This window comes from Ceratotherium simum, chromosome 8, assembly GCF_057802395.1.
Source record: "Ceratotherium simum simum isolate JZ-2026a chromosome 8, ASM5780239v1, whole genome shotgun sequence".
In the NCBI taxonomy this organism is placed as follows: Eukaryota; Metazoa; Chordata; class Mammalia; order Perissodactyla; family Rhinocerotidae; genus Ceratotherium; species Ceratotherium simum.
The window spans coordinates 69,425,587-69,451,132 of NC_141907.1; the positions used below are offsets into that span (position 1 = coordinate 69,425,587).

Here is a 25,546-nt window from a genome sequence, read left to right on the forward strand (position 1 = left end):
ACGATAAATAGTGTCAAATATATCAGAATATACACAGCCTCAACTTATAAACAGTCCAAACCAAAGAGTTACAATTTGAAAAGGACAATCACTGCCTCATTCTATCAGTGCTACACAAGACATCATCACAAATGGCTTTCCTCATCTCCATTCCTGTAAAATAGACCAACATCTCTTATCTAAAACTAGATTAATAAGAAATGTACCATGAAAAAAAACACCACTAAAACTAATCATCAAATCTAACAAAGTCACAGGTAAAAAAGGATATTTTAAAAATCAATTGCATTTCTGTAAACTAGCAAAAAGCAATCCAAAATGAAATTAAGAAACAATTTCATTTAAACAGTATCAAAAATAATAAAATATTTAAGGATAAATTTAACAAAACAATTGACAGTCCTGTACAATGTACACTATAAAACACTGCTGAGAGAAAATAAGACCAAATAAATGGAAAGCTATATACTCAAAGATTGGAGAACTCAATATAGTTAAGATGTCACTTCTCCCCAAATTGATCTATAGATTCAATGTACTCCCAACCAACATCTCAACAGGCTCTTTTGTTTTCAATAACTGACATGATGATTATTAAACATACTTGGAAGTTCAAAGGACCTAGAATAGCCAAAATAATTTTGAAAAGGAAGAACAAAATTGGACAGCTTAAAAACTCTATTTCAAGACTTAGTTTAAAGATACAGTAATTAAAACTGTGTAGTATTGGCCTAAGGACAGACACATTAATCAATGGGGCAGAATTGAGAGACAGTCCCAGATTCGTGGTCAGATACGCTCTATTCAACAAAGAGTCCTGGCACACTTGGATATCCATTTGAAAAAGAAAAACAAACCTTACTTCTTACCATCTACAAAAATTAACTTGAAATGTATCATAGATCTTAATGTAAGAGTTAAAATATGAAACTCCTAGAAGAAAACATAGGAAAAGATCTTAGGTAATTTGGGTTAAGTGAGACATATGAGGCAAAACCCACAAAGTATTTTAAAAATGATAAATTGGACTTCATCAAAATTAAAAACTTCTGTCCTTCAAAAGGTGCTATTAACAAGAGAAACATTATCAAACATTGAGCACAGAGATCTGAACCAAAGTAGAGATATATGGCAAATAAGCACAAGAAAAGATGCTCAAAATCATTTAGAAAAATGCAAATTAAAAAACACGATCAGATACTACTGCACACTCACTAGAATATCTCAAATTAAAAAGACTAACACCACCCAATACTGCTGAGGATATAAAGCAAACTTTCACACATTGCTGATGTGAATCCAAAACGGGACTGCCAGGTTCTCATAAAGTTAAACATACATTTAGCATATCATCCAGCAATTCTACTGCTTGGTGTTTACTCCAAAGAAACAAAAACATATGTCCATAAAAAGACTTTTTTTATATGAATGTTCATAGTAGCTTTATTCATGATGGTTAAATAAATGCCATCAATTGGTGAATGGATAAGCAAATTGCAGGATATCCAAACAATGAAATACTATCAAGAATTAAAAAGGAACAAACTTCAGATATATGCACTAACACGGAGGAATCTCAAAAGTGAAAGAAGCCAGATACAAAAAGCTGCATACTACATGATTCCAGTTTATTAAATTCTAGAAAAGGTGAAACCAAAGCAAATCAGGGGTTGCCAGGGCAAGGGGGTGGATAAGAAGGGCTTAAATGCAAAGGGGAGCAAGGAAATTTTTCGAAGAATGGGAATATTCCATATCGTGATTATGGTGGTGATTACACAACCATATACATTTATCAAAACTCATCAAATTCAACACTTAAAATGGATAGTTTTTAATACACGCACATTATACCTCAATAAGCAAAAAAAGACACATTCCATATTTCCTTTACATGGACTAGAGCTCTCTCCTTTAGTCCATATAATAACCGTACAAAGTAGGCCACAGGAAATAGATAATTTTGAGTTACAAATGAAACTCAAAATGATCTAGCTTGTTCTATTCATTTTATAGACTATTACGTCAATTTTTCTAAATAAGAAATTGATATTTAGAAATCGGGTCACTCATGATCACCTGAATACTGACTCTTAGGGCAACGTCCTTTCTAGTTAACCTTGCTTTCGTAGACATTATGTCACTGGATTCTCACAATAACCCCAGGAGGTGCTAGGTAATATATTTATTATCCCTGTTATAGATGAGACAACATCAGGCAGGCACATGAGGAAGGTTAATTTTGCTGCATTAATTCTCTCATTACAAAATTATACTATTGTAACTAGCTATTATGCCAGCGTCATGATCAGATTGATCAATCAAATGAAAGAACAATAAAGTCTATAAAGTGGGAAGTATGTTGCTGAGCTATTTTTAAATTAACTCATAGGAAGAGTTAATTGTAGAATACTCAAGCTAGAGTCTCTAAATCAGAAATTTTTGGAAATATCTCTATTTTTTTCTTAATATTAAATAAAATGAAGACTTGAATATTAAATAAAAAGAAGCCTTGAACTGCTCAGTAAGATATGCCTGGATTTCTACTTATTGCACAAAGAATCATTTAAAAAATTCTATACAACCTACATGCTGAGGGTACATCTTATCACAGTAAGTTTGATGACGCCAACCTAAGCCATGACTTTTCAATATAATTTTCTCCAGTAAATTAAATTTAGGATCTTCTAGTAAATCCACTTATTCTCACTGACCTAAAAACCGATAACTGCTGACTTCTATGTCATAAAATACAGAGAAATGTACCATAAAATTTAAATAACCAGACATGTTGATATTTTTTGGCTAGTTACATTTTACATGCAAATATCATAACTGTATTGAATACTTAGTAAGTGACAATCAAATGAAAGAAATTATTAGAGGTCTCCAGGCTCAGATTCTTTCAGAATGTTTATTATGCATTTAAAAAAATAAACAGTAGAACTAGTTTGCACTCTTATGTAACTAAATGTTATTAACTATACAATAAGTTTTCTTAGTAAAAGATCACTAGATAAGAAGCCAAAGTTAGGAAATCTGAGCCGTAAAACTTATTCTCTGACCTGAAAGAAACCATGTAACTTCTTTGTACCTAGGTTTGCTTAGTTTTAAATAAAATATAAGCATTTGCACCTGTGCTTTCTATATATAACTTACATAGAGGTAGCTATAGAGATCAGAGTGTGAATTAAGTTCCAGCCACACAAAGTGGAAATGTGTGGAGTGCCAACATTCAAAGAGGCATGTTTGGATTATAAAATTGTTTGAATGTTAAAATGAAATACTAAAACATAAATTTCACTGTTTGATTTTATAATATTTTCATAATATTCTTTTCAAGTATTTAATCTGCTAAAGACTGTCACTCAAGAAATTACACTATAAAAAGCACAAACTTTAATGAAAAACAGTATATTACCTTTATACAAGTAACATAAATAAAGAGCAATGAAAGTCAGACTAATTAATTCTTTCTCTATTTCTCTGAGTGGCTCAGAATGGAAAAAAAACAAAGACTCACCTTTGCCTGCAGGCTGAGGTACTGCAAATCCAGGCAATAAAAAGGGTGCCCCTGTGGTAACACCAGCTGGTTTGAGTTCACTGACACCATATGTTGTTAGGGAAGTTATCAGATTAACCAGATCTTTCAAGGCATCTTTGGATTCTGCCTCTTTTGCTTGTTCCAATCTAGGAAAGGTACGATTTAGCAAATATTTTTTGTCTTTGTTATAGTCTCAAATTTAATAAAGAAAGAAAATTTCATTTTTATATTCAGTAAATAAATATATAAAGTACCCAAGAAGTTTCTTCTTACAATTTTTCCCACATAAAAACATAATATTTCTAAAAATTTACAAATTTTATTATAAGACATTATGGTATATTTAAAAGAAAATTATACCAATAGTCAGAAGACCTGATACAAGTGCTGATTTTGCCACTAACAGTATTATTTTAGGTAAATCACTAATCTTTGGTAGAAAGTGTCTATAAAAAGAATTAGATGAAATATCTCTTAAGTTCCTTAAAGCTCTAAGGTTATAAAGTTTCATTGTTTACAAGCAAAAACCTTATTAACCATTTCCTTCCTAAGACATTTTCTCTGTTAACAATTTTTAAAAATGAATTCCTTGCGAAGAGTTCTAAGATTTCATCTATATTTCAATAATTAATTCAGGTACTCTCATTAGAATACATTTTTAAAAAGTTCTGAGAGTCTAAAAATTTTTGAAAACAATCTTAATTCCTTTAAAAGAACATTGGAATTGTTATGGAATTATTTTTTAACCATAGCTTTATTGAGAACACAAAATGGGTGCAAAAATATCTTCTTTAAAGAATAAGATTTATTGGGGTTTCCCCCCAATAGAACTAATTACTCTCATTAAAATAAACTTGGAGAATGGACAAAAGTAGAAAAGAAGAAAAAGCATGCTTAGCCTCACAACTCAAAGACACTCTTAACATTCTGATATATTTTTTAAACTTGTCTTTTTTTAAGTGAGAAATTTTAAAAGTAGTTATCTTCATATCTTGTACAGAATTTTGTAATTTTTTTTTTTTTCATTTACCAGTGTTATACACATGCTTCTCTATGTAGTATAAGCTCTCCACAGACACGCTTTTAATGGCCATGGAGAGCCAACCACAGATTTGGGGAGAGGGAGGTGGGACAGACAGTAGAAATCAGGATACAGAAGCACTAATATACACAAAATTTTGTCTACATTAGGGTTATATCTTTAGGATCAATAACCATAGTGAAATTATTGTGTCAAAGACTACTGACATTTTTGAAGCTCTTGATAATATCTGGTCAACCTGCATTCTCAAAGGGTTGCACCAGTTAACACCCCCTAGTAATATGAAATGGTATTCTATCAACTTTCATAACTCCTCGTTTGTAAATTAGGAGATATATGTAAAATTATATTCTTGAGAGTTGCCTAGTATTAAGTAATCACAACTAGGTTAAACTGGTGTTAGAAATAAGAAATTTACAAAATAGTGCTAGTTTAGAATAGATCAAATGATTTAAAAATAACCAGTGGCCCATGAACATCTAGTGAAGCATGAGTATCTTCTTCCTAATAAATTTGTAACCAGTCATTTTCCCAGTACATGCACGGAACATTTGGGATGGAAAAGGGAGCTAGTGAAACATTTTGGATTGACTAGTTTGTTTTATATATATATTGTAAGGTCTCATTCAATCTATATAATTATTATTAGCTACATTAGTAAGAACACTGTAATTACTAATAAGGAAAACCAAAAATATAATTAACCAAAAAGAATATACTTTAGGAAGATGTTAATTAGTTCGTCTAAACTCTTCTCCCTCAGCCACTAAAGAGCAGATTCATTCTTTACATCTAATCACTGACTCCACCACATGTGCAGCCTGCATTTGCCAATTTAACTCTAAATTCACTTTTTATACTTTGTTGACAGAACAACTGAATAAAAAGAAGTGATTAAAGCCAAGAGGATAAAGTATACAATAAATAAGTATTGATCCCTTTTTCCCTATAACCCCAAACCACATGGTTTCCTTTGATGAAATAGACTTAACAGACATCTAAAATATATTCTTAAATTATGGGGTTTTACCTAAGCAAGAGATCACAAAGGAAATTATATCCTTGCCATATCCGAAAATCATCCAAAAGAGTCTGGGAAACATCACTGGAATCTTTGAGGAAACAAGAAAGCCCAGCAAACATTTCAACGATTTCTAGGGGAGACAAGTCATCTGATTGCTGCATATTCTGAACGCAGGTAGATAAACATTCTTTTTCTGAAAGAATAAAGAAATAAATATATATTATTTATGTCAATTGCTTAAGAAAATTTTCTTTATTCTTAACCAGTGTTCATTCTTAACCAGTGTTTAATGAAACATTAAATGAAATATTAAATTTTAATGTATCCGTAAAATACTGTAAGATAAATGTTACGCATTCTACAAGTAAATATGAAATTCAAATTCATGGGGAAAGCTCTGCCTCTCAGTAGTAAACAAAGGGTAATCCAGGAAGTGTTGAAAAACAGTTGACATTTATTACAGTTTTACATCTTATTTGGATGTTTTATCGTTAAACAAAATGATTGCCCACTGCCAAATGTTATTTTTGATCTTTTATATTAATACAATAAAAGGTTGACAAAAATAAACTATCTTCTAAGTTTAAGAAGAAAAATCCAATAATTAGTTAAAAGTTCAAATCAGAGTGACTACAGACCAATGAGATACAGAAATACTTCAGGAAATAAAATTTTAAAAATTATGTTTGTACTATATATTACCAGTTTAAAACACAGTTATACTCCATCACTGACTTTAGGGATTGGAGGCACTGCAAAGAAGACTCCCTCTTTTATCTTTAATGAAATTTTTTTCGTCTAAAGAAACCCAGTGTCACATAGCTAAGAAGTTAAGAAGATTTAAACAAAAGCTAAGAAGATTTAACACAGGAATGACAGCAAGAAATATTTAAGGACTGATTGATGTTAGGTAAGTGAACAAATAATTATATCAAAAATTATTCTGAAAGATTTTCAGGTATATATATAATATAAAAGTGTACTATTTAAAATGCTAGAATTGTCTCCTATTTAGATATTTTAAAGGACAGCTGACACTATTTATATATGAGTTAAACAGAATGGACAATTTCTCCTTAGTGTTGATAAAGAATCCACTAATTTCATTTATGCTGCATTGAACAGATTATTATCTACTTATGAATTATCTTCAGAAAGACTTCTAATTATAGCATCTCAAAAAAACTCTTTTTTTCAATAAAACAGGAGAAAAGAATAGGCTATGACATAGACATTACATTATATTATGATAATTGAACATTTACACGCCAATGAAATTATTTTAACTGTTGTAGATATCCACTGTTTGAACATAAGAGAATTTTTTACATTCGAAATGCCTCACAAATAAAAAGTATATTTTTTTCTCCCAGTACATATGTTTTTAATTTAAAATAGAATCTTTGGAGAATTGAGAGATAAAATAAATCTGTCATCACATGAGGAAGAGAAAAGTAGAAGAAATTTAGAGCACCTAAAATAAACACATAAAGAGCTATTCACCATGAATATACTTCACTACATTGACACTAAGACCGTGGCGGGATATGGTCATCAGGACTTCTCCAGCACTCTTCCTCCAAGGCAGGTTATAGGGAGGGCACCAAGAAGTTATTGCACTGAATAAAAGCTGGAGATCATCTTTCTGAGCCAGCTCCTCCGCCGGAGAAACAAAACTGCAGAGTTTCACTAAGATCTAAAAGACAAAACAAAAACCAAATGTGTATATAAATAAATGAAGGGTTGGGGAAAGAGAGGAGCAAGAAAAGGACTAGATCTGATCATTAAAAACTCTTAAAGTTCAGGGTTAGGACTGAGTGATATCATTAAAGCCACAATGACGAGTGCTCTAACTCAGGCAACATTAAAAAAGACATCTGTAATTTAGAGGTGTGTTATGGTAAGACAGTAAACCAGCCCTGTTTTTATCAGCTTATTTTTCAAAAAAAATGTTCTATGTTTACTATCCTCTCTTCACTGTGGTATTTCTGCATACCTTGCCCTGAAACAGAATAAATCAACAGTAACTTTCAAGGTCAACATTTTAGTTTCCTAATTTAGTTCTTTAATTCTTAGTTTGTCATAGGTGAAATGTAATTTTCTTCTCTGAAAAGGACAGTTTTAGGGAGATAAGAAAGTAAAAACAGGCCTTTAAAAGCAAAAGTATTTTCAAGTTGTTCCAATTTCTATACAAGTAGAAAGGGATATCAGAATAATAAAATCATCTTAATTCAGAAGTATCTTTTAATTATGCTTAGTAGGCAAAAGTCTTCTAAAGCCTGGCTTTCAAAGAAGATTCAAAACTTCTTAAATTCTGGAATGAGAATTTATTCCTTAACTATGATTTGCAAAACACACACTACACAAGCGCTCACAGCACTAAGAGCCTGTTACTTGGGGAACTCAGCTATGGTTTCTGCCCTCAATAGCATTTTTCTTCTAATCTCAATTCAGTGTCAAGAAAAGTTAACTTTTCCTCTCTGTGCTAAATTTTCTCATCTAAATATTTTTAAAAATATATAATATGAATAAAATAACTACAATTTATGAAATAATTTTATTCTCTTGAAAGAAAAGAGCTTCATGAAATTTGAGTATTTCAATAACTGCAGAGAAACTGCTAAATAGAAAAAAGTATTTGAAATATGTTGTGCCTGAGAAAGCTAGGTCTTGCTTTTCCTAATTCCTTCAATGCAGAAATTTACTTAAATAAAAGAGCTTTCTAATTCACAGTTGTCAAATATCAAGAAGAAAAAAAAGATTAAGAATTCAGAGAAACAAAATATTTATAAAATCAGTAAATATAGGTATTCCCCCACAAAAAAATGCCTGGAGAAACTGTTGGATACCGAATGTCCATTGTGTAATATGTGTATCTTTTCCCATATGTGTCAAATGCAACAAAAAAGATAGTCAATTGCAGCAAAAAAAAAAAAAATGCTCAGAACGGTATATTGCTAATGATACTTTTCATTGGTTCTCACACTGCCTTTATGTGATTAGAGTGACAGATGTCATTTCTCTAATTGGTAATATAAAAACAAATCTGAAAATAAAATACTTTTTTTCCAAATAAAATCTTTGTTCTCAAAAATAAATTGGACTTAATTCCTTGAATTTGTTGACTTAAGATAAATGATTCTTAATCTTTAAAGGCAAAAGGATTCTTACAAATAATCTAGTATAATCCTTTCATTTTACAGAATAGGAAACTGAAGAGTCTCCATCTCATTCCTCTTCTGCCCCTACACTAACCACTTCTATTTGTGGGAACTCTGTTACAAAGTCCAGCCAAGAGTGGCAGAGCAATAATTGGCCACACCAATGCAAATGAAAAAAAAACAAGTGCCTACATGAAGCAGTAACAACTGCTAAGGTCCCAGGAAACCATCTGTCACATAATATAAACATAGGGATTTCATCTATTGTAAACACTATGTGTTCTGAAAACATTTAATAAGTTTGTCTCCATTGGTTTTCTACACAAATGATGAAAACACTGTCCAGCCTGCGATGAGGAACTAAAGAAAAGGAAGCGATACACTCAAGGAGCACTGGACAAGGAGGCAGAGAGCCAGGTTCTAATCACAGCCACGCACCTGCTGTGGATCACAGCCACAGTTTCTGTAACCGTAAATGGGGAGTTTCATTTAAATTCTCTTTTGAGTTCCTTTTGGCCTTAACAATCAATGATTCCAAAATGCTAAAACGAGCCCCGGGGGCTGGCCCCGTGGCGTAGTGGTTAAGTGGGCGCGCTCCACTGCTGGCGGCCCGGGTTCGGATCCCAGGCGCGCACCAATGCACCACTTGTCAGACCATGCTGTGGTGGCGTCCCATATAAAGTGGAGGCAGATGGGTATGGATGTTAGCCCAGGGCCAGTCTTCCTCAGGGAAAAAAAAAAAAAAAAGAGGAGGATTGGCATGGATGTTAGCTCAGGGCTGATCTTCCTCACAAATAAAATAAAATAAAATAAATAAAATAAAATAAAAAATAAAACGAGCCCCACATTTAGTTGAACATCAGCGTTCACTGCTTTCACATATAGAAAAAAAATTTTAAGTTTTAGAAGAAATCTTTGCTATATTTATTTAGTATTAAATATATAAAATTCAGCTTCCATTTATTGCCTAAGGAATTAATTAATTCTTTAGAAGAACTTTATTGAAATAGGGCTACTAGTCTAATCAGCAAAGACTAACCCACTAAATTTATCAGCAATGTCTTAAAGCAGCTTTAATTCCTATATGATTTATTCCCATTGCTCTTCTCATCCAATCCAATTCAGGAGTCAGATAAACCTGGGTTCTAATCCTATTTCTGCCATTTGCTCACACCATCATTTTGGTGGAAAACAAAAGCTCTGAAGTTATGGGCTGTCTTGCAAATAATATGAGGTAACAGATGTTAAGCACTAGCACAAAAGTATCTAATAAATCAAGTGCTCAATAAATATTTGTTGAATTAGTATTTCATTGATAATCCTGTCTTTTCCCTAGGATTTCCTTTTCCTGACCGCCTTAGTCTCCCCCTCCCTGTCCTTTCACGCCTGGCATCTCTACAAGGCCGAGTCATCCCTGCGGTAAGACCCCAGTAACAGGAGGCGCAATCGTCCTCTGCCCCAGCTGCACCTTATCTACTGCAGCCCCACTGTGCTCTGTTCCCTCCTCTGTCTCACTGATGAGGCGGTGGTGGCGGCAACAGCAGCAGTCACAGGGACTTTTATTTCATGTCTACTATGTACTAAGCAGAGAACCACAGCTTTGTGTATTATTTCATTTAATCCTCAAAAATCCTTTAGGTAGGTATCATTATTTTCATTTTAGAGGTGAGAAATCTGCATCTTAGGTTACATAATTTCAGAAAACTGGATTCAAACAGGTATGGGGTTTTTTTTATTGAGGTGAAAATACATAAAAGAATTTACCATCTTAATCGTTTTTAAGTACAGTCATGTGTAGCTTAACGATGTGGATGCAGTCTGAGAAATGCATCATTAGGCGATTCTGTCGTGGTGCGAACATCAATAGAGTGTACTTACAAAAACCTAGATGGTATAGGCTACTACACATCTAGGTATATGGTACTAATCTTAACGGGACCACCATCGTACATGTGGTCTGTCACCGACCAAAACATCATTAAGTAGTACATGACTGTATACAGCAGTGTTAACTATATGCACATTGTTATGCAACACATCTCTAGAACATTTTCATCCTGCAAAACTGAAACTCTATACCCACTGAACAACTCCTCCTCTTTCCCCCCACCCCTCAGCCTCTGGCAACCACCATTCTACTTTCTACTTTCTAAGAGTTTGACCACTGTAGATACATATAAGTGGAATCACGCAATATTTGTCTTTTTGTGTTGAACATGTGTTTTTTAATACTACGTTAATGGACAGACTGTACTCTAAATGCTTGTACTTGGCTTATTTCGAAAATTTTATCCCAAGAAAAAATATCAAAATAATGATAATATTTCCAGGCTAGCTAACAAAGGTCTATTTAAACCTTTGTTAACTGCTGATGCTATTAAAAAAATAGTGGCTACAAGGAGAAAAAAGGGCTTTACAGGCAGGGAGCAGAGGAGGTGGCAGCAGCCACTAAAATAAACTTTTATAAGTTAAATATTTAGAGGCTAGGGACTTCCTGTATTTAGACAGCAACAAAACAAAATTTCTTGACATTATAAGAAATATTACCCCAAACTTAAGATGATTGTCAATGAAAGTTTTCCTTGCTTAGTTAATTTTAGAGATGTTATTGCTATATCAAAGGTAACCTTCAAAGAAACAAACTTGTTAATGCCTTACTCAAATATTCCTCCAAAGAAATGTGCAGATTCAAGAAATGGGACAATTATATGAGATAAAGTCAATTTACAATAAACAGCATGAAATACTATAGAAAATGGAATACATAGAACATCTATTTAAGGAGTGCACCTGTTTCACTTTATTTTATTTATTTATTTATTTTTTTGGTGAGGAAGATTAGCCCTGAGCTAATACTTGTTGCCAATCCTCCTCTTTTTGCTGAGGAAGATTGGCCCTGGGCTAACATCCGTGCCCATATTCCTTTACTTTATATGTGGGACACCTGCCACAGCACGGCTTGATAAGCAGTGTGTAGATCCATGTCAGGGATCTGAACCTGTGAACCCCAGGCCACCAAAGTGGAGTGCTCGAACTTAACCACTAGGCCACTAGGCCGGCCCCACACCTCCTGTTTCATTTTAAATAGAGTGGTACAGATCGCCAGGCAAACAGCACCTTTCATACCTGTACAAAAACTTTCTGGAGTAGTCCACGACGTTCTGCTAGAGGTAGCTCATTCTGTGCCCCTCCGACTGCCTCAGGCACATGTGGAAGGTCAAAGAACAGATACAAACACTTAACCAGGGTGGAAGGCACTGACATCGTTGTCATGCAGTCCACGGTTTTCTGGAAAAAAAACCAATAAATAAGTTAATAGACAGATAGAACGACATAACTGTAATTGCTACAGCTAAGTAGGCTCACAAATTTTAAGCCAAAAGTTAAAGCATTAACTCACATATTTTAAGCCAGAAAATTATATACCAAAATAATTTTATTTTTTTATTTTTATTTATTTTATTTTTTTGTGAGGAAGATCGTCCCTGAGCTAACATCTGCCAATCCTCCTCTTTTTGCTGAGGAAGACTGGCCCTAGGCTAACATTCATGCCCATCTTCCTCCACTTTATATGGGATGCCGCCACAGCATGGCTTGACAAGCAGTGCGTTGGTGCACCCAGGATCCGAACCGGTGAACCCCGGGCCGCCGCAGCGGAGCACACGCACTTAACCACTTGTGCCACCTGGCCGGCCCCAAAATTACTTTTTAAATGCCTGAAAAAATTAAAAAATGACTCCATGCTGACAAATACTCATTTCCCATTTGGACAAACTTGCTTTAATTAAACACTGAGATGTGTGTGTGTTTGTTATCTATTAAGTTTACTATTTATTTATTAAGAGGCAGTATGTTTCAAAGGACATAATCTTTAGGAATTAGAAAAAAGGAACTTAACCATGAACTTGGGCAAACTAATTTTGCTGGACCTCACTTTTCTCTCCTATAAAATGGATATAAGGGTACATACTTCTTAGGGTTAAAATGAGGGCTGTATAAGATAACAAACGCAAAGACATACTAAGCACTAAATTATACATTGGTAGTTGCATTACCATCACTTTTATTTTATTCTTATTGTAGATTCTTGAGGCTGGAAGGACACTTGAGGGATATAGCCACCACTGACACAAAAAAATCTCTGTATTATTTTCAGACTTCCAGAGAAAGAAATTCCAGACTTCGTACGGTGAACATTTCAATATTGTTAAGAAGTATGCTATAGTAATTATCAAAAATTTTTCCATGGTGCAGTTTAGAATAAAAAGTTTTACCACACTGGAGATCAACAGGTTGGCATCATCTGTTGATTAGTTTATTAACTTTTTCATCAAACATTTATCGAATGCCTAGGGTACATCAGGCAGTGTGTGGGGAGCTGGGTGTGTAACAACGAAGCATCCCCACCCTTCAGAAGACTGCAGTCTACCAGCAGGAGCAGGTTCATCAATAACCATGATTTACTCTCTTAAGTGTAACAATGGAAGTATATACAGGCTAATATGAAAGGGGATAACCAACACCGCCAGGAGTGAAATGGAAAAGTGTAGGAATTAAATAGGAGGGGAAAGATCACCTGGAAGAATAGGCCATATGGGACAGTATGTTTCAGGAAACTAAGTCTAAAATTGCTGACTCCTGAAAAGCCACTATAATTATGTCTAATCTTTAATGAGTGTTTACTGTATAACAGGCATGAGGCTAAGCACTTTAAACACATTATCTCATCTATTCCTCAAATCAACCCTATGAGGTAGATTCCATTACTGTATGACCCTTACTTTATAAATGAAGCATTGAGGCACATTGCTTACATATCCTGCCTTAGGTCAGAGAGCTAGGTGAGCCGTCCACAAGTGGATATGCTCAATGACCTATGCATATAGCCTCCCATTCTAGTTTGACTTTTATTTTGCTAGCATTAGAGACCCAGTGAAGTGTTAGAAACAAAAGAGTAATAGAACCAGATTTCAGAAAATGAGCTGGTGGTAGTACAGATCATAAATTAGATATAAAGAGCAGGAAGGCCGGGGTAATTATGAAACAAATACAGAGAACCATACGAGAGATGGGGCCTGAATTAATGCAGTAGCAGGCTGAGGGAGAGAAGAGAGAGTCTAAAGAACAATCCCTTGCAAGATCTGGCCCCTTTCTACATATCCAGTATCATTTCCTGCCTGCAATATTCAAAAACCCTCTGCCCGTTCCACCTATAATTTATTATTTCTAGACACCCATGTCTCCATACATCTAACGTTTAGTTTAAATGTCTGCTCATGTCTGAAACTTTCCTTAATTCATCATCTTTCTTCCTACCCTCATCTACAAAATTTATAACTCACATTTCTATTTTCATGGCACTACATATACTCCATTATTGCATTTTCTAGTGTTATCTTCATCCACTTCATCTCAGTCATGCTGATTCAGGACCATGTTTTAGTCAACCCTGTATTTCACTGCTGCCAACAGAAAATGGCATGCAAACAAAAAGTCAGCTCAAAACATAACACTGAATTTTGTCTTAAAATGTCTCTTTTTCCAGTTAGATTACTACTAGCTTTCCCTTCCCAGTAGGCAAAATGGTATGGTTTTTCCTTTTTTTTTTTTTTAATTTATTTCTTTTTCCCCCAAAGCCCCAGTAGATAGCTGCATGCCACAGCTGCACATCCCTCCAGCCGCTGCACGTGGGACGCGGCCCCAGCACGGCCGGAGAAGCGGTGCGTCGGCACGTGCCCGGGACCCAAACCCGGGCCGCCGGCAGCGGAGCAAGCGCACCCAACCACCAAGCCACGGGGCGGCCCTCCTTTTCATCTTATATCTGATAGATTAAAAGTACAGCTTCGTATCCAAACTAGTAACTGGCAACATTTAAATTTTTTTAAGTGATCAGGTTTCTCCTGACTCTTTTCTTATACTTTTAAGGCTATCTATCCATTTGTGCATGTTTAAGTTAGTTCACATTTACTGACTTTCTACTAAGTATTAGGTGTTACAGTAGGACACAGTCTGTGCTCACAATTGAGAAAGAGAAACACAGCATCTACAGAAAATATGAATACAACTTAAAAACATTCCAAATTAAAATTATCATTCTACATGCTATTCTAAACCAAAGCAAAGTTTGGTAGAGGAATAGAGAGGCGTTTATGGCTCCCATGAACAGCAAACAGAATTGGTACTTTGATAGTCATCTGGTATGGTCCCAGATCCATGGAAACAATGGGCCCCTTTAGGACGATCTGAAGGTTACCCAGGGTGAATAAACATCTCATTTGCCTAGGACTGAAGGGTTTCTTGGGATGCGGGGCTTCTATGCTAAAACTTGGAAAGTTCCAGGTAAATCAAGATAAGTTGGTCTGATTCCTTTTCTGATTTAAAAAAGAAAACAAAGAATAGCAAACAAAAAAAGGAAACAGACCATTCCAAGGAAAAAAAAATCCAAGTGCTACTTACTTTGGTTTAGTGAGTAGTTGAAGGATATGGTTACTAAGAAATATGCATTGTTTCTGCTGTGGCCAGCCACTGTGGTATGATTGGTGCCACAGCCAACTTCTGTAAATTCCATTATGAAACGATGTGAGGTGTTTGAAAGCCCATTGTAATTTAGACAATAGCCATTCTCAAGATTAGGCCTGACTTTGACGGGGAATTCTGGATTTTAGAAGGTTGAATAAATTCCTTCATCCCAAAAACATCACAGGCCAAAAATCAGGTATCCAAATACCTCTTAAATGAATACATGCAACGCATATCATGACAGATGCTTAGAGTTGATTGTAGGGGGGGAACAATCTCCAGAATAAATCAAGTGGGAAGGGAATATATATTATCCTGAAAATGGCAATGTTTCCTTATTTTCCATAAAAATTAGAACAATCTAAAGGATTGTCCATGTCATTCACTCCTTATTAGCTAAGTGACCTTAGATGAACCTTAGATGATTCTTCTAAGCCTGAGTTTGCCTAACATCGTTTACAGAAGTATTGAGCTGGGCCTGATGGAGCCAGAGCTCCCAGGCTACCTGTTTCCAGCCACAGGTAGTCCATCTCTTTGGCCAGTGTGCTGTACAAATGGTATCACATTCTATGTGTTATGACATGACAAAGATGGAAAAGAGTGTTCTAAGTTAGGCATTTCCTCATGTGTAAAATGCATAGAACATAAATGTCCCCCAAGAGATGTTGTGAGAGCACTAAATAACGTATAATAAGAATCAGAAGAATACAATGATTATTTAGATATGAAAATAAATTTAATTTCACAAAATCCCAAGACGATAAAAAAAAGAGGTTGAGAGAGTTATCCAACAGGAAAACAAAAAACTCACCTGACCAGAGGATGCCAACAAATTAATTGTTGTCAGAAGCATCCAACCTCTACTGGCTTCTTCACTCTGATTGATTTCCAGGAACTGGACTATGGCCCGACTTGCAGCCTCTAAAAAACCAAAGGAAACCCATTAGGTGGGGGAGAAATCACATATAAAGAGATTCTTCCTTAAAACCTACAAAGAAATGATTATTTACTAAGCACATACTTTTTATCAGCACCATTACATGCCTGATGTAAAACATATTAAAAAGAGCAATGTTTTTATGGTATACATAGGCCTTTATAGCATATCATTATATCAATACAGAAATGTAAAAGTCAACCTATATATTTTAGGGAAAGGTATGTTACAAACTAGTCAAGAGAGTCATGGAAGAGGTGAAATTTGAGCTAAATCTGCCTGGAAAACAATGTTTTCTCTGTATGTTTGCCTAGGAAGCGGGAGGGAGGAAAGGGAACAGAGAGATTAGGAGCACAGTATTAAAACAAAAATGTGGCTAAAGGACTGAGCCTAATATGGAAGGGCCAAGATAAAGAGCTGTAATAACACTGGGTTAACATTCTAGAGGAGCATATGTTGAGAATGAGTCTAATATCAACAGTAGTGATAGAAAACTGATGCCTATTTACGAATGAAGGTAAGCTAAAGGCTGTATCTGACTCTTCAGGCAAGAGGGAGCAAATGTACTTTCTGGAACAAAGTAGATGATGATAGGAGTATTGCAAGACTATTAATTTACTGGTGGTGTATATGACAAACTGGAAGGGCAAAGAGACTGGTAGGGGGAAACAAATTAGGAGGTTGCCTCAGTGATAGACACAAGGGGTGACTTGAGCAGCTGACAGCAGGAACAGAAAAACAGTGAGAGAGTCAATCATAGAACTGCAGTGCTGGAAGAATCTTTGACAGTAAATTTAGTTGATTATGTTTTTAGAGATATGGGAAAATGGATAAATCCCTAACCATGCACTTAATTTCACCAGCACAGAGGTAATCAATTTTTATATTGATATGCAAGATGAATTAAAGTTGACAGAAAATAAGTCCAATCTGTTCACTCTGAATTGACTTGGTAAGTTACTAACCTACACTTAACACACGTCATAAAGACATAGAATGTAGACTAAATAGCACTTAGATTAACTTAGAGGTATTTTTTTTCTTCCATTTAAGACAATCAAGATAAAAGTGGTTTATTAAATAACTGAATGAATAAAAGACTAACATAGCTGGGCATAGCTCATCTTTACACACTTTCATGTGAAGTTGCCAGATAAAGCGGTCTGGGTAAGTAGCTGTGGTTTGAATGATGTGGGAGAGATCCCAAACTCTCAGTGACAAAAATAAAACTATTTTTACATATCAAATGCCTTCACAGAAGAACTATTTTACTTTCACCTACTAATTTCAGTATGTTGCCATTCAAAACACCTTAGTGGGGGGCCGGCCCTGTGGCTTGGTGGTTAAGTGCGCGCGCTGCAATGCTGGCGGCCCGGGTTCGGATCCCGGGTGCGCATCGAGGCGCCACTTCTCCGTCCATCCTGAGGCCGAGTCCCACATGCCGCAACTAGAAGGATATGCAGCTATGACATACAACTATCTGCTGGGGCTTTGGGGGGAAAAAATAAAATAAATAAAATCTTTAAAAAAAAAAAAAAAAAAAACACCTTAGTGGGATCTCTCACTTTTTATTTTAAATGAATCAAGAAGTTTATTTTAAAAGTATACAACATTTAGTGCTATCTCTAAAAAAGTATGTATACTAGAAAGTAGTTTTAAATTAAACCTCCATAAACCACAGAGTTTCTTGAAACTTTGAAAGAAAAACACTCCCAGTCAAAAAAATATTGCATTTGGCTCTTTTAATTTCAGTAATGTTTAACAAATACAAATTTAAATGATGATTTAACTTAAGGTTATAAGAGTTAATGAAAGGCACACATTAACATTAACCCATCTTGACAGCTGCCAATCATTTTGATTCAAGCTTTAGCTTTCACACTGCATTTCAATACACATACTTAGACTGAAAAATACAGAAATGGAGTTAGTAGAGTTCATTATCAAATAAGAATAGAAGGTAGACAATTTTAAAAGAAACGTAAGTTCCTAGTCTACACTGAGAGAATATAAGGGAATTCAATTAGATAGGATTCAGAACAATCAAAATGCAAAAGTTGTTAATAGTTAAGTCCAATACAACAATTTTTCCTCTGCAAAGTCCATTTAAAGCACAGTCATTATTTCGTTAACAAAGAAACCAAACCCTAAACAACCCTTTCCATCCAAAAAAGAAACTTCCAGAAGTTAGTCAGAAAACCAGTATTAGAACTCATAGCTTTCATGCTTCTTTTCATTTGCTAATTCATAACCACACCTTGGGAATGAAATTACCTGAAGGTGTTGTGGCTTTGAAATCCTTGGAGGACAGCAGGGCACAATGTTTTTCTGTTTAAAAAAAAAAGGCTGGGTTGTCTAATTGGGGATTCACTACATAATACTAATCCCGCCATAAGATGCCGCCATCAGATGCCAAGTACAGTCAGCATCACCCAGCTTCTCCATCACCTGCACTGCCCACTGGGGAGGTCACCGCTGTGTTTAACTGTGGCACCTAGCATGCAGCAAAATCATCAATAATAAATTGAAGATACTGCTTTTACACTGGTGGGAATTCTCTGCTTCAATGATGTAAACTGACCATGTGCTCTTAGAATTCAGCAGATTGCATGGTTGAACTTAACCAATAACTAAAAGACATGGGAAAAAGTCTTAAGCTACACTCATACACAATATGGCCACAAAATTAGATATTTTCTCAAATTTGTTGAGAGTCACTACATATTTTTAATAAAAGCCACAGGAAGGCAACAACGGAGAGAGAATTAAGGGAGACAGAGAGAACTAGAACTTGTTGCCCTAACGTATTACAAATCAGTCTATGTATCCATTTTACATATTGATATTCACCAGAAGTTTCCATTTTTACCAACTCCTGATGGATTGATTTAGACAACAGAATTGCAGATAAGCATGGTTCCTAGTGAGGTATCTACAATCCATGTTAGAAGTGATCTGATAAAAAGACCTGATATGTGAGTGGTCATTAGGTAACAAACAAAACAACAAGTATTCTACACCAAATTCAGGAGTCCTGGAAAAATAATCTTGCCCTGATGCACAACAAATATAGCCAACTTTCAAATGAATAATAGAGGACTCATTTTAGCTGCTTTCTTTGGAGAAAAATTATGTGCACGTAAATTATAACAAAATTACTTTCAATGATAACTTCCTATAAAATAAAAGGTTATGTAAGGTATTGAAAGTAGCAAACTCATAGAAGCAGAAAGTAGAATGGTGGTTGTCAAGGGCTGGGAGGAGGAGGAAATGGGGAGTTGTTGTTAAATGTGTATAAAGTTACAGTTATGCAAGATGAAAAGTTCTAGAGATCTGCTGCATAACGCTGTGCTTACAGTTAACTGTACTGTACACTTAAAATTTTGTTAAGAGGGTAGATCTCACGTAAATGTGTTTTTTACCACAATAAAAATCAATCAATCAATCAGAAAATAAGGATGGGATACGGAAGAGGTAAGACGATGCAAAACGTACTTCAATCCTGAAAATCTAGAATTTTTTACTAGAAAAACCAAAAGATCAATAAACTATCCATGAAAGTGTTTTTGATAATAACACTGACCAAAAGAAATTTCTAATATTCAAGACTACAAATGAGAGAAGAGAACAAGGATTCCCATAGCCTGGGTTCTTTAAGGCTGACTGAGAAGATACTCAGAAATTATGCTCTTCTCTCTTAAACGTCAGCAAGGCTGGTCTTTCTAACACTACTCCAAGCCTCAATCATTAAAAAAACAACAACAACGAAAAAGGCAGAGAAATCCTATGTCAAAACTCAGTCAAAATGTATTGAGCACCTAATCTGTGACAAGCAGTCTTCTAGGTCATACAGGGGTGAACGCAACAGACAATAAAATTAAATAAGTAAATAAACAAGATACTCTCAGATGATGACAAAGCTCTGAAGGAAGTATTTAAGGTGACTGAATAAATACTGACTGGTGTGGGGATAGAGGATAACAGACTTATTTGAGATAGTGTGATTAGAAAGGTTTCCCTTGTGGAAATAAAATTTACACAGATTGAATTGAATCTCGCTGGATTCTGAAGTTAATGAATTTTAAAAGTTCAAAACTAAAAATTATATGGAATTACATGAAATGAAAAAATATATCTTACAAATACTTGGGAACAAGATGTCGCCAACGGAGGAAGGTGGATGAAGGGCATAAGGGGCTGGCTCCACGTACTATGTGTGCAACTTCCTGTGAGTCTATAATTATTTCAAAATAAAAAGTTCAAGAAAAAAACTTGTGTAACTATTACTGTAATTAACAAGGATATGTCTTCCACTCCATTTAAGACACCTTTCATTATGCCTAAAAAATTGCCCTATCTATGTAAAAGCGTAAGAGGATTTAAGAAAACAAATTGCCAATGCAGAAAAACATTTTTCTACAAATATGCAGATTAGATATTTAAAAAGACAGCAACAAAGAGGCGCGCATAAATAAAGTTTGGGGAATATTTTTATTCTAATCTAGAGATATCACTCAAAAAAGAAAATGTAATGACAGGAGTCAACATGTAACAGAGAAATTTCCCTTCTGTTTAAAACAGCTAAAAAAGCATGAAACACACAAATCTTATATTTAAGACCAACTCCTCACTTCTACTGGAGTAAATGAAATCAGGAAAGATAGAAAGGATATAGTTTCATTTTGGGTGGATAAGAGAGAAGACAGGGGCATGAAGATTACCTTAAACTCTCTTACCACCTTTCACTGGACTTGCTTCAAGGACTGCAAATATAATTAAAACCGTTTCACTTTAGAATCCATACATCAATTCATATAATGTACTGCTTCGGAATAAGGGATTTAGTCCTCAATCTAAAAATATTTTAATGGCGGTAGCTCCAAAGACTAATGGGCTCCATTTAAAGATGGAAGGCTGAGCACACGCATTTATCTCTGCTGTCTCTTGAAACCCCATGGCTATGCACTAACTGTGTCACCCACAATTCATATGTTGAAGCTCTAACTCCTGATGTGATGGTATTCAGGGATGGGGCCTTTGGAGGTAATTAGGTTTAGATGCGGCCATGAGGTCGGAGCCTTCATGATGGCATTAATGCCCTTATAAGAAACACCAGAGCTGTCTCTCCTCCTAGTCAGGTCACATCGAGAAGCTGCCATCTACAAGCCAGGAAGAAAGATCTCACCAGAAACTGATCATGCCAGCATTCTGATCTTAGACCTTCAGCCTCCAGAACTGTGATGAAAAATGTCTGTTGTTTAAACCACTGGTCTATGGTATTTTGTTATGGCAGCCTGAACAGACTAATATACCAACCAAAATGGCTGTAAAAGGGTTTTTTAAAAAGCATAAACTTGTAAGGACAAAGAGAATTGGAAAGATGAAAGCAACAAAATTTTGGATACTAAAATAGCAGAGAGGTTAGTGGTAATTGATTTGGCCAACTCTAGAATCTTAATTTAAAGCAGCAGGGAAAATGGAAAAGCGACTAAACTACCACAGAACCTCCAAGAGGCTCAGGAATTGATGGCACTGTGTACCTTCAGAAGCAGAGGTAAATGTGGGATTGTACACAGAAGGACTGGTAAGGTGTGTTTAAGAGCAGCTACGCCCCCAGAGCCCCACTACTATGTGGGCACTAGACTGTACGTTTACTCACTGAAAAGAGTAGAGAGAGTGTTTGGATTGGGGCGGAGGGGGGACGATGACACCACACCAGGCACAGTTGTGGCCTCATGGAGATACAGTACAAGTTCATACACTGAACATTGAGGGTCTTCAGACTTTTCCCCTACTTGGCTTCCAAAATGTTTAGAGTCAGACATATATCATCTAAGACTAGACATCCTTCTCTGGGGACTCTGCCTGCTCAGGGTCAAGATAGTTAACAGAATGGCCCAGCAAGATCACCCTGGGCTGAAGCCCACAGTTGCAAGCTCCACCCACAACTACACAGCTACCCAGCAGCTTTCTACGGGTCCATTCTTACACAGGAGCAGATGGCCAAGGATGAGGCATGTGAGGACATTCTCTAGCATAAAAGACAGAGATAAAAAAGAAACCTCAGAGAGCTAAAAGAAGAGAATCCACGAAAAAACAGACACCAATAAAAAATGAAAAAATTCTTAGAAATTAAAATTATAACATCACAAATGAAAAAAACTCCATAGAAGGGATGGATTGTAAAACTGAAGAGCTCTCTTAGCAAGTTGGGTCAAAAACCAAAGATAGAAAATAAGAGAGGAAAGACAAGAAAAAGAAAGAGACAGTTTTAGGGGTACATCTGACTAGAAAGAGAAAACAGAGGGGAGGATATTATTAAATAAACAATTCATGAAACTTTCCCAAAATTAAAGGATATGAATTCCCCGACTAAAAGGGTCCAATGAGTACTCGGCATAATGTATCAAAATAGGTTCATTCAAATCAAGAATCTAGGTAGCTTCAGATTTTTCAATAGCAGCATAGGGATCTAGAATATGACAGAGAAATGATTTTTTAATTCTGAGATAAAATGATTAATGACCTAGAATCTGACACCCACTGAAAGGAGGATAAATGTAACACAAGCTGCAAGATTTCCAAAATGACCCTGAGAGCTCCCCTTGGGCTGCCTGGTGAAGGACCTAGCTGAGACACCCCTACAGAGGAGGTGCTGCAGCCAAGCTCTACCTCCCACAACACTGGCAGCTTCCACCCTCTGCTAAAAGGGCCTGTAACTTCTCCTGGGCCCAAAGTCTCCCGGGGCTAAACAGCTAGCATTCACAAACAACTCCTGTAAACACCCAAGACATACTCAAATCCAGTACTCAAACAGCTAGATCACAAGCAGTTTGCTGTATTTCTTCACTGATAAAATTGCATTTGTGCTTATACTTTAAGAATGGAGGTGGGGGATGGGGGCGCCGGCCTGGTGGTGTAGTGGTTAAGCTCCAGTGCTCCACTTTGGCGGCCTGCGGTTCACACGTTCCAATCCCAGGCACCGCTTGTCAAGCCGTGCTGTGGCAGCGTCCCACATATAAAGTAGAGGAAGATGGGCACGGATGTTAGCCCAGGGCCAATCTTCCTCAGACAAAAGAGGAGGACTGGCATCAGATGTTAGCTCAGGGCTAATCTTCCTCACCAAAAAAAAAGAATGAAGGTGGGGTGGGGGATCTCCCAAGCATACTTTTCTGTGAGATAATGATGGTGGCGGAGGGCCGGCCCCGTGGCTTAGCAGTTAAGTGTGTGTGCTCCGCTGCTGGCGGCCCGGGTTCGGATCCTGGGTGCGCACCGACGCACTGCTTCTCCGGCCATGCTGAGGCCGCGTCCCACATACAGCAACTAGAAGGATGTGCAGCTATGACATACAACTATCTACTGGGGCTTTGGGGGAAAAAATAAATAAGTAAAATTATAAAAAAAAAAAAAAAAAAAAACGGTGGTGGACCTGTGCTTTCTTCTTGTTGACCCCTAGTTTTATATATGTTTCCCCTTTCTGCAATAAAGCCATGCTATATGATGTGATGGGATCTGTCCTAAGCCCTGGTACCTGAAAGCTTGTCAGACTAAAGGTATCACCTTCCTGAACCCATCTTACACAGCAAGAGTCAAAGACATTTTCAGTCACGGGATTTCTAAAAATACAAAAAGAAAACCAAAAAAACTCAAAAACCAAAAATGCATCCTTTCTCAGGAAGCTGCTGAAAAAGATGCTTTATCAAGAATGAGCAAGTTAATTTCAGAAAAAAGAAGACATGAGATTTAAGAGGCTTCATCCCAAAGAAATAGAAAGGCATTCCAGGATGATGTGAGTGGAGATATAAAAATAACAGCTGTCCAGCTGGCCTAGACAGCAACTACTACAGAATGTTCTGGAAGAGCTATTTGCAAGAAGATGAAACTGATGTTATATCTGATGTCTTTGATCATGTTGAAGGGAGATTCAGAAAAATAGGGGAGTAGGGGATGAATGTGTGATGAAAATGTAGAAAACTAGTTTTAAAAAAGGCAATTATTAACTCTGATGGAAGTGGAGAAGAAGTTTTCAAGAAAGGAAAAGTAATCACAGCATACCACATGGCTCACCTTAGAACAGCGTTCTCATAGTCACAATAATATAATAAATACTGATCCAATCAAATAATGATAGAACGATACTGAGGGGACGGGAAGTGTGCATCTTCAGGGTAGTAGTGGTGCGCTTAAGAGAGTAAACGTCTCATCTTCTCTTGTGGGAAGTCAGAAGAGAGTACCGAAATGTGAAAAATCAACGGCACACACTGTAGGTATGTTATTTAGAGACATAGAGGTAAATATAAAAAAAGGTAAAAGAGTTAAAGTGATTGCCTCTCAGGAGTGAGAAATGGGGATGAGAAGGATGGTGGAAGGGAGATGCTATTTTTAATAAAGCTTTTAACTACTTGACCCTTAAAACTATGTGCCTGTATACTTTTAATAAAAATAAAAACTAAAAAAAAAAAAAATAAGATTATATAACTAAGGCATTACCGTTACTATTGGAAAAATAATAATTTGATGGGCTGAAAAGATAAGTGATTTTCCAAAGAGACCTTAGAAACAGAAGTTAAATCACTTTCTCGTCTAATGCTGCAGTAAGCAAGCTGTCATTACAAAACCAAAATAATATAATAAAACAAAATTAAGATAAAATCCCTCAAACATATTGTTAATTTAGAAGATGACTAATGGTAATTAAAATCAAGAAAGCTTAGCTTAATCTTGAGTAAAAAGGATGATACAATATGAAGTTCAAAATTACCTAATAATGAATAAGACTAGTTCAGGCAGCATTCATAAAAGGCCTGCTTCATGTACAGCATTGTGGTCAGGACGCAGGTTACATAAAGACCCTTAAATAATTTATGGTCTAATAAGAAGATAAAGACACATAGACAACTACTATTCATGGAGTTGAGAAACAAGGAGTAGTTCAGAAAAGCAAGTTTTTCTTTGATTAAGGGACTCAAGAAACATTCCATCAAGGAGGTGTGACTTAATCCAAGCTGCGAAGATTTAGACATATTGAGATGGGAGAAGATTTTCCTTACTGGATGAAGCATAATAAGTAAAGAATAGAAATAAAAGCACAGACATGTTTCAGACTATAGCAGCTTGGTTTGGCTGAAATATAGAAAAGAAAATAAGAAATAAAAAAGGGTAGGCTAAAAAAAAATACATATGGCTAGATCCTTGCCTTGAATGTCATGCTAGGAATTTGGATTTTGTTCAGAAGGAAACCAGTGTTGTTAAAAAGGTTGGAGTGGAGGTGTTAGTGGTCCAAGGAAAGTAGTCTTGAGTAGAACTATTCTACTTCAGAGCA

At 35.9% G+C, this 25,546-nt stretch overlaps 1 protein-coding gene across 13 annotated transcripts in view; it reads right to left on the minus strand.

Moving 5' to 3' along the window:
* WDFY3 (WD repeat and FYVE domain containing 3) overlaps positions 1-25,546 on the minus strand; it is a 256,639-nt gene that overhangs the window by 131,181 nt on the left and 99,912 nt on the right. For 10 of the 13 annotated variants that reach the window (XM_087434534.1, XM_087434532.1, XM_087434530.1 and 7 more), the window contains 6 exons: positions 18,499-18,552; positions 16,099-16,208; positions 11,895-12,056; positions 7,111-7,303; positions 5,614-5,800; positions 3,521-3,687 (listed from right to left, as the gene is read on the minus strand). In XM_087434534.1, the coding sequence (XP_087290660.1) occupies positions 3,521-3,687; positions 5,614-5,800; positions 7,111-7,303; positions 11,895-12,056; positions 16,099-16,208; positions 18,499-18,552 (873 nt within the window). The remainder of the gene's footprint in view (positions 1-3,520; positions 3,688-5,613; positions 5,801-7,110; positions 7,304-11,894; positions 12,057-16,098; positions 16,209-18,498; positions 18,553-25,546) is intronic. The other 3 variants (XM_087434539.1, XM_087434536.1, XM_087434542.1) reach the window with 1 other exon arrangement.